Below are 10,973 nucleotides of genomic sequence, written 5' to 3' on the forward strand. Positions count from 1 at the left end.
ATTTATGAGATCCACTTCCAGCCCAAATGGGCCCCTCACACACAGTCATTAACATTAGCATTAGCTTCTCCACCCTGGCAATATCTCAGTAAACTGAGCTGTAGCGCTGCAGTTATGGATCAGGGGTGTAACATCAGGGTAAATATGTGTGAATGGTCTAAAGTTACACATGAAGCTAGGGCGACAAGGTCCAGGGTTGGATCCTCTCCACTGACACCACAGAACGAGAACAGTGACAATAATGTGGAATAAGGCGGGTTTAGCCCACATTGCGATCATTGCTTTTGTCCATGAGCAGTAACAGTAAAGCTCATTTGCTGTCAGTCATAATACTAATATTGCTATGTTTCTGCACAGGGGTGCAGTTTTGAGTCCTACACCACGGAGCAAGAACGTCCTGGGTTCATACCTGGCTCAGTGGCTGAGCACCACAGGAGTGCCCAGTTTATCCAACACTGCCGGAGAGACCTGTCGCACACCCTGAGAAGTCACTGCTGGGGGTCTCTGCTGGGGCTCCATTAGCCAGCTGCTAATCAAAGGCCAATGGGGGGGGGGGGGGGGGGTGTTGGAGGCACTCTGCCTGCTGTGTCCCAGCAAGGCCATTTGGCCCTTGACCACACTTCCTCTAACAAGACCATGACAGCGGGTTCCTGGCTTTGATCGAGCATCAACGGAGACGCACTGGCGTCCCTGTAGAGTGTCGCCAAGGAAGCAGCAATCAGTCGGGACACTTAGCACAGCGTCGTCATCCAGGCACAACTTTCCTTTACCGCAGGCCTTCCTGTGACGAGCAGCACCTCCAACTCACCACCCGCGCAACAGGGGATGAGAAAACATGGTGTTACATTTCAAGGGCTGGAGGGGGCTTCCAGAGTCCTGTCGGCAACAAGAGACTCCTGAGTGGGACTGCAGCTTGCACGTTCCCATCGATCTTTAATGTGCAGGACCAGGCCAGCTGTAGTCGGGTCCCAACAACTTGAGAGGACATAGCTTAAGATGGTGCGTTTTCTGTGTGGGAACGGTAATGTGAAACCCCATCTGAGGTCCAGAATTTGACCAAACATGTGGAACCCCTCTGGCTTACCTGTGATATTTGATATCGCTCATGACTCTAAATCCATATTGCATGTGGAGTCTGAGGGAGTGTGTGTTGGCAGGGAACATAGCAGCTAAGGAGCTATCTGTGTGATATTTACATGTATCAATTGATATGATCATTTCTTCCAAAGTGCTGTATAGCTTGAAGTAAAAAAAAAGTGTGCTAACAACAAGAGACAAAGAGCTTTAAACAGAGACACAGAACTATGGACACACAGCTTGTGTGTGTGACACCACCATGTTGCTGGTTCACATCCCTCCAGTAGCTCGTTCACAAGTGACATTGAAATAGCAAATACATGGGTGATTATAGCAGATGGTGTTGGACTCATTTCTGCAGCTGTCTGGAGATCAGAAGAAAAATGGCTCTCAAAGAGATCCTTTTCGAATGTGGAAGGAATTCAGCAGCTCTGAAGGATGCCGGGAGCTCATTCTACCACACTGGGGTTAAAACTGAGAACCAGTGGGTTATGGAGTTTGATCCTCTCCGGAAAGACACAGGATCAGCCGTCAAGGAGAGAAACAACCAACTGTAGTAACAGGTCCGGAGCACAGCCATCAGGTCAACTAATCGGTCCATCAAACAGGGACTGTAAAGCAGCAGCTGTAGGCTAGTTGGACACACCTTGGGCATGAGTTCAGGACCAGCTGTGCTAAAACTCCACAGCTCTCCTGTGCTCCCCATCCTATTGGACTTTATGTCTCAAATCACCCTGCTGGTCTGGGTGCTAAGAGGCTCCGCAGTCTAGACTGCACCTTTCCAGCACAAGTTATTAGTCTAGGCTTAATCCCATGGAAAGACGACGGGTTCGACATTTGCCAGCCCATGTGGCGGGTGGTCTCAGCGGGAGGATGGGGCTCCAGGATTAAGGTCGTTTCCCCTGAAATTTGGGCTGTGTGTTATCTGAGCCTTTGGGGCTGGACCACCTTGCTGCATCCCTATACACATTCTCACCGTAGGTTCCAGTAGCGGAATCCTGAATCCAAACAACACGCCAGGATGCTCAGTGGTCAGAGTTCACCAGGACTCCAAACATACAGGTACAGTCTGCTCTACTGCACATCAGTATAGTGTATTAATGCAGGACAAACATAATGCAAACTTTTGAGATCTGTAGGGTATATGGTTCCATTTCAAAAATGTCAACTTCTGCTCAACTGTGTTACAGTGAAATGTGGCTGGCTGGAGTAAAACAGTGTAAAGAAGTCCTCTGGCACCATGCAGCGATCGTAGAAGAAGAGCGTCCTGAAGCCCTTTTGAAGAAACAGAACAGCAAAGTGTCCTATTTATTTGATTGTGTTTTTGGTGGCTTTTGCTATTATCTTTTAATTTTGTTTGAGCTGTGAGTGTTTTCTAGGTGATGAATATTGTACTTTACAGGCTCGGTCCCAGCCATTGAACAGTTTCCCACTGAAACTATTAAATTATCGTGAAATGCAGTGTTTCCAAGGAGCACAGCTGTGGCATCATAGCAGATGTTATATATGTTATGTATAGTCCTATGAAAAGTATGCATATTAAAGGGTAAGCAGCATATATAATGGCTGCTGTTGAGGCTGGAGCTGATCATGTGGACAGGATAGTCACTCACAGAGCTATGATGATGGTCATCATGGTGGAGGGCGAGGTCACCCCCAACACCAGTATCACGGCTAAAGGTGGGGAAGTGGTTCAGCTGCTGCTTTGCAATCAGAGGACCTGGGTTTTGAACCCCTTATCCTTCTGTAGCCCCCCTTGTTCAAGGTACTTACCCTGAATTGATATAGTAAGAATTGTACTGCTGTATGAACAGGTAAATCAGTGTAAGAAGCTTAGCACACAATAATAAAAATGTATGGAGAGCAGTGTGAGATACAGAGTTGCTGGGTTGGTAGGAAAGAGGGGACACTGAGACAGACACTGTACCATGTTTACAGTCAGCTTTCACAGGAATATACAAGTTTCTGTATGAAAAACATTTATTACAAATAATATACAGTCCATGAAATTTTTATACAGAAGGGAGTTCATGACAACCTCTGAAATAAAAGTATAACAGCAGAAATTAATAGTCAGTCCCCCAGCCCCCACTGCCCCCATGTCCTGATAATGTTTATCAGTGGCCATCTGTCGACCCCCCACCCAGCTCAACTTAATCATGCCGAGAAACCTTTTATTGACAAGCACAGACCCCCCCCCCCCACCCCCCACCCCCACACCCCAGACCAAGACCAATCCAACCCGGCCTGCGGCTCCAGACGAAACAGGGGATCAAGAGCATTATCTGACAGTCTCTGTACAGTTTTAGCCATTGAAAAGCAGTACAGAGTGCACATGGAGCCCCTCCCGTGGGATCATACAGTACTTGTGCTCCACTGAGATCCATATTCATATTCATCTTCTGCAGCAAGTCTCAGGGTGTTTCTCCTGTGCTCACATTAATTCACTGTACGAGAGTCTTTTCACATGAATCACAGCACACCAAATGTGGGCACGGTTGGCTGCGGGTCCACTCACCTGCAGACCGTCGTCCCAACCACAGTGTCTGCCTCAACTCCAAGCCAAGCTCCTGTTGGATGGACCAGACGTGGGGGTCACTGCTCGCATTCGGTTTCCAGTGTGGGTGAGGTTCAGTGTGGTCAGCCTCTGAGAGCACAGTGTTACAGTTGGTCACAGTTCAGCGCCGGGTTTGTGCCTCCTAGCACCCGACAGCAGTCTTGCCCACGTCCGAGGGGCATCAAACTTTGGTAGCCAGAGTTTGGGCCTCGCACTTCTGCACCTGGGAGGAGTTGGAGCCTTCAGGAGCCTCTTTGCCCCCTAGGCGCAGCAGCCGTAGGCACTGGGCACGGAAGCGTAGGTCGAAGAAGGCGTACAGGAACGGGTTGAGGCAGCTGTTGATGTAGGCCAGACAGGTGGCATAGGGGTGCGCCAGCAGGAGTGCGCTCAGGAAGCTGCAGGAACTCGGCGCCAAGCGCAGGTAGGAGAGTGCATCAGCCGTCTTTAGCACGTGGAAGGGCGTCCAGCACACGGCAAAGACCACCACGAGGGTGGTGATGATCTTGAGCAGGCGGCGCCGCCGCTGGCCCTCCTTGCGGACGCCGTTGAAGTGGCGGGTGATGGCGCGGCCAATGAAGCAGTAGCACACGGTCATGGCGAGAAAGGGCAGCACGAAGCCCAGCATGGTGGACGAGAGGCTCAGGCCGGCGATCCACAAGGCCTCCTGCTCATGGTCGGACGTCACGACGCTGAAGTCCATGCCGCATGTGATGCGTTTGCTCGTGTCCTCCACTGTGGTGCGAAAGAGGAGGGTTGGTGCTGCCAGCAAGATGGATGCCAACCAGATAGTAGCCAGGGAGCCCAGGATGGTTGCCCGCGAGCGCAGGCGCCCCCCAGGCTGTGGCCACACGATGGCCAGGTAGCGGTCAAAGCTCATGCAGGTGAGGCAGAAGACGCTGGCGTACATGTTGACGAGCACCACATAGCTGCTGATCTTGCACAGCGGCACACCGAAGGGCCAGTGGTAGCTGAGTGCCGTGTAGACGGCCCACAGCGGTAGGGTCACCACGAACGTGAGGTCAGCCAGCGCCAGGTGACCGATATAGACGTCAGCCAGTCGCCGCTTGCAGTCGGACTTCCACACCGTGAAGATGACCACGCCGTTGCCAGAGAGTCCCAGAATGAAGATGATCATGTAGAGCACGGGGATGAGGGAGTAAGAGGGCCCCCATTCGGAGAACTCGCACATGGTTTCATTGTCCTCCTCAGATTCGTAATAATAATCCGTGTCCATGGCAGCCGGGTTCATCTGCATTCCTTCGGGGGTCAGAAATGGGGTTCGTCTCCGTAGTGGAATAGAACACAGAGCTGCTGGACTGGACACCGGCAGCAGGCCACCAGAAGCTCTCCTAGGTGATGGGCAGTCGTTGGTTGAGGGCAGCGTTGCTCTTTTTATACTTCCAGAGCACCCCTCCCATCTAGCCCTGCCCCCCATAACGCCCCTCCCTTAATCCACATCCCTCCCCCAAACTGTCTCAGTTTTAGTCACTTCCACTTCCATAGGTCCACTGGTGTAAAAATGCTGCACTTTCCTTTTTGGCCAGAAAAACTGACAAAAAAATGGAAAATAATAGAAATCACTGCTCAAACTCACAATGTGTAGAAATGTGGTTTGTGATGTGTAAAACAGAAATTCTCTTGAGCACCAGTAATAAATTTTTTCACTCTAGAGGACATGGGTTTTTAAGTATGTGTCTCAAAATGTACATGATGCAGCATTGAGCCCTGATGTACCTTAAAGAGGTGGGTGGTTGAAAAACTTGGCTAATATTCTAGAATTTCATCCAAAAACATTTTCTGCTTGGTCCCAGGAGAATAAACGGTATCTATATTCAAGGCACACACACAAAAACAGTATGTATATACAGCAATAGTGATACATAATATAAACACAAATATATTGTACAAATATACAGGTATACAAAATCTCTGAATACAGGATACACATACACTACACCAATGCGCAGTAAATCATGGTAAAATGCATGGTTCTGCGAGACATGAGTGAGTAGCTCTTTTTTTCATCAAGATGGTGATGTCAGAGGTTTTTAAACAACAAACAGGATCATAAGAGCAGACATTGCAGATATTAAAAATATAACTGCAGCTGGCAGAGAAATCTCATTTTAATGTGTTAATTGGAGAATGTCAGTCTTCTCCATTTTCTGTGTGCCAGGAGAGGCCAGGGGTTCAGTGCAGTGGCACTGTGTGTAAGTCAGGGAAGACACACGCACACACACACACACACACACACATACACACACACACACACACTGTGTCCATTACAAGTCAAGACAAGTCCGTCTCAAGAGGCTCACACATCCCTCGGAAATTATAATACGAAAACTCTGCTCCAAAGGTGGCTGTTTAATGTCAAAGGTTTGCTGTAAAACACGGTCCACACCCAGACATGATCACTGGGAGAATGTACAGTAACTGAACTGTAATTGAAATTGTAATTGTACTCCAGGGTGAGGTAATTCACTGACAGGTCTCCACATGTCCCCCTTGGGGGGACATTTATTAATATATCATAGAATAGAACTCAATGCTGGGATTTACTGTTGTCTCTTTCATAGTTTTAATAAGGAATTATTTACTCATAAAGGGTCATTTTTAATAAGGAATTATTTACTCATAAAGGGACTCTTTTGGTTACGGATGCTGCACTCAGCAACACCGCTTCTTCTGCCAATTCCTTTGTGATCTTTGGCTGATCATCTATGCACATCACTAAGTTACGCTTCACATTTAGTCCTCCAGCAACAGTTATTTTTTATTAGCAAAAAAGGTACTATTATATTTAATGTTACTTTTGTAAATCTCTGCTACTGAGCGTATTACTTTAAAATGCAAGTCGAACTAAGTCTAAATGTATGAAAACCCGGAACACTGTCACTGGTCCTGCTACACTGGCCTGAGCTCCATCATGACCCTTATCATCTTCACACAGGAGGAACAATCCGGTGGATCATTTTAAACATGTTTATGGAAAAGGCCACATGCCTCTAAATGTGTACATTGTAACCTGAAGGAATGATGCCTCATCTTCGCTCTTTTAGCTCATCTGGTGCTCCTGAACTGGGTGTTTAATATCTATATGTTGTTATTGGACTCACAAATGAAGGCTCTGCGCATCTGTAGAAAAGTGAGACTCTATCAGCATCAGGGCTTTCCTTCATTCATCCTATTTTACTGCAATTCATGAATAACTTCAGCTTCTCTGTTGTTTTTCCTATGGAAACTGGATATAAGAATTTATTCGGAGCCGAAACAGGGGTTTGGTGAAGCGTTTCATGGTTATTAATTGTTTTACTAACATAATAACACTTGAATATGCTTTCTGCACCCAGAAAATAACTATATTTTTAAAACAAAAAATGAAAAGTTCTTGGAACAGTGGTGTCTTTGTTGAATTTCACATAAGCCTGTATTCTATTTATTGTTATCTGCCTGATCTCCAGAGGTAATACCACGGCACTTTTCCCCCTGCTGAAGGACTCTGATGCTCCTTATAGGTCACACATCACACTGAAACACTCGTTTCTCCATGGCAGATGGATGTTTTGGTCACAATGACCAATAGGCCATCGAACCCAAGTATAATGCATTACAAATGTCACTGAACCGGGGATCAGTGCGAACTGGTCTGCAGGTCTGACACCCCAGCAAGAACCCACTGTCTGTTGGCGATCATTACTGATGACGGGAAAAAAAAGTAAGGTGCGACACTAATGTTACCATGATGCCCCCCACAAGGTGTAAACTGCTATACCCAATATAATAAGGCGTTCAGCTTTATTACCATATGCAGTGGGGTGTGAATGGACACGTGCATGAAGGAAAACTGTCATGGGTGGTGATACCATGATAGATTAATGGGACAGGTAAGATACATGTGTGCATGCAAAACACATTGTCAGTACTCATGGAGATAAACTATAAACAGTAAAACACTCCTGTACTCAGACACACATGATACACTCCTGTGTGTGACGATGATCATGATGCACTGGGGTGTGTGACCGAGCTACAAACCGCACTTCACCAGGTGTCGTGACGGGGGATCTGGGGTGAGGAGAGAGGAGTACCTTATCTGAGGGCCGGTATCTGTCGGGGGGGGGGGTGTTCTGTGATATTGCGAGTCCCCTGCAGAGAGGGTCATTCATGTGCAAAAATATTCACACACACACACACACACACACACACACACACACACACACACACACACACACACACACACACACACACACACAGATTTTCGGAACCGCTTGTCCCATACGGGGTTGCGGGGAGCCAGAGCCTAACCCAGCAACACAGGGCGTAAGGCCAGAGGGGGAGGGGACACACCCAGGACGGGACGCCAGTCCATCGCAAGGCACCCCAAGTGGGACTCGAACCCCAGACCCACTGGAGAGGAGGACTGTGGTCCAACCCACTGCACCACCACACCCCCTGCAAAAGTATTCTTTTTCCATATTTCCACCATTCAACAAGAACAATAATCATAATCATAATCTTGGGGTCTTTCGTGTAAATCCAAGACACACAAAAGAAATGCGCGGACGAGGCACGTCCGCTTGGGTCTTTATTTTTCATTAAAAATAAGAGGACTAATATGTACTTTTGGCTTTTTATCACGAAATTTTCAAAGTTCCTCATTTATAAAGGAAATACGATCAAGTGAATTACCAGAATGCCAAAGTTCACATAGTTTCTTACTAATTTGCATCAACAGCAGGGGGCAAGTGTGTTTGCACGAGGAATGCAATACAGCGGATGTTCACTCGCAAACATTCAGCACAACAGGACATCATCATAGTGGTGGGGTAACAAAGTACACCGTTCTCAGGCACACTACTGTAGTAATGTGTATGAACATATCTACAGTAAATAATGTGGACATACAGATTGTGTGCTTGATCATATTTACAGTCAATAATATGGACACACAGATGGTGTGCATGAACATATACACACTGTCCGAAACCGCTTGTCCCAAGCGGGGTCGCGGCGAGCCGGAGCCTACCCGGCAACAAACAGGGCGTAAGGCTGAAGGGGGAGATGACACACCCAGGACGGGACGCCAGTCCATCGCAAGGCACCCCAAGTGGGACTCGAACCCCAGACTCACCGGAGAGCAGGACCCGGTCAGTCAAACCCACTGTGCCAGCGCACCCCCCCACTGTATGAACATATCAACAGTCAATAATGTGGACACAGAGGTGGAAAGAGCAGTAAGATTAATCATAAGCAGTTGCCAGTGCAAAATCCCAGCTGCAGGCTGTTAGTTAACAACTGGAAGCCAACAGCTGCATAATAATGTTCATTGGAGTGTAGATATGGATTACTGCATAACGTACTCCTCAGAGGTGATGTGGAACACTGCTGAAGGGAAGAAGCTGTTTTTGTGCCTTCTGGTGTTGGGCGTTCTAGAGCTGTGTCACTTCCCAGAAGGAAGGAACATGTGATGCCTGGGAAGGGAAGGATCTGTGACCATCTTGCCTGCTCACTTCCAGGTCCTGAAACCACTCCATTTTGTCCACTCCAGAGGACATACATTCTGAACTGAAACTCACTAACTGAACGGACTGCAGTGGTGAGTCCAACCTTACAGAGGACAGGGGATGCCAGGGGCTCAGTGCAGTGGCCCTGTGTGTAAGTCGGCGACAAGCTCCCACACACACACACACACACACACACACACACACACACACACTCACCGTGCGGGTCACAAGTCAGGGCAAGTTGCTGTCCAGATTCCCACGTGTCCCTCGGAAATAACAATATGAAAACGCCGCTCCAAAGGTGGCTGTTTAATGTCAAAGGTTCGCTGTAAAACACGGTCCACACCCTGGCATTGTCACTGGAAGAATGTAATTGAAATGTATTTGAATTTGTAATTGTGCTTCAGGACTATGAAATTCACTGACAGGTCTGCACATGACCCCCTTGGCAGGGCATTTATTAATACATCTGCAACAGATGGAGGCGGAACCAGGTAGGTGCTTTTAGTGCTCGTGCTCTTTTTTTCACCCTGGTGCAAGGGAGGTGACACAAGGCTGGGGGGGAACGGGGGACTCGGGAACAGGGGTTCGGGAGTAGGGTGTCGGGAACCGTCGCATCGTCTTGGGACTCGGGATGGAGGGCGGGCTCGTGCAGGGGATTTGGGGTCGGTGTTCAGAGGAGCGTCTGCGCCTCTCTCTCCTCTCTCCTCCCTCCCCTCACTGGCGGACCGAGGGGAAGACGTAGAGCCAGCAATTAGTCCCAGCTGTGGGTGTCTGACTTCGGGGCCCACCCCCTTTCATCGCCGCCTCGGCATGTTACACCATCATAGAACATAACCTGTCTCAGAGTTTACTGCTTTTTAATAAAGAATGACTTATTCATCTTGAATCTTTATTCATTTTGATACAAAGACACTCAGCTACAGTTTACTGCTTTAAGGGTGTTTCAAGGTAAATCACAGGTATCCATGACCGTATTGTACAATAGCAGAATAATGGCACAGGTAAGAATAAACATAGTCATGGAAAATATACTGCTGCTATTGAAATGTAAATTAGAAACAGCACAGAATGTGAGAAAATTGCATTAAATTGTGCGTTTCCTCCAGAGGAGTTTTACTTATGAGAAACTGTGAAGTAGTTTAGCTTCTGCTTTCTATTTTTAAAATGTGCAGAGATTCCCTTAGAAAAAAAAGGGAATTACTGGGAACTGAAACTTTGCAGAAGGGGTGTGGTGGCGCAGTGGGTTGGACCGCAGTCTTGCTCTCCGGTGGGTCTGGGGTTCAAGTCCCGCTTGGGGTGCCTTGTGACGGACTGGCGTCCCGTCCTGGGTGTGTCCCCTTCCCCTCCGGCCTTACGCCCTGTGTTACCGGGTAGGCTCCGGTTCCCTGTGACCCCGTAAGGGACAAGTGGTTCTGAAAATGTGTGTGTGTGAAACTTTGCACAGTTATTATTTTGTATTAATTTGTGTCAATGGCTCTATGGAAACAGGTGATGCTATTGACACAACATTTGACATGATTTGTGTTATAACTAAGTATTTTCAGTTTTATTTCCACCCTGGAACATGTTGTGGGGAATGATGGAGCTGAGTTCGGACCTCAGTTTGGAGCTGAATACTCATATGCGGGTCACATGCAGCTCTGTTCTGTGTGTTTTCGTACTGCAAAACCACACGACGAATAGTAAATGAACAGACAAAACTAAGAATAAGAAACAATGAATGTATAAAACATGATTGATCATTTCATAAGGGTATGTCTCTGTGGCTCTGTGGCCTTCAATCAGAGACAGCTAGAAATTGGCCCAAGTTGCTTCTCAGCTGCCCTCAT

General features: G+C 47.7%; 1 protein-coding gene across 1 annotated transcript; it reads right to left on the reverse strand.

The window, feature by feature from the left end:
* Positions 1-3,332: 3,332 nt before the first annotated feature.
* LOC108930111 (apelin receptor A-like) lies at positions 3,333-4,987 on the reverse strand. Its single transcript, XM_018745178.2, has one exon. The coding sequence runs from the start codon at positions 4,887-4,889 to the stop codon at positions 3,816-3,818; it is 1,074 nt and encodes a 357-aa protein (XP_018600694.2). The 5' UTR covers positions 4,890-4,987; the 3' UTR covers positions 3,333-3,815.
* Positions 4,988-10,973: the final 5,986 nt, after the last annotated feature.

Source organism: Scleropages formosus, chromosome 6 (genome assembly GCF_900964775.1).
Source record: "Scleropages formosus chromosome 6, fSclFor1.1, whole genome shotgun sequence".
NCBI lineage: Eukaryota > Metazoa > Chordata > Actinopteri > Osteoglossiformes > Osteoglossidae > Scleropages > Scleropages formosus.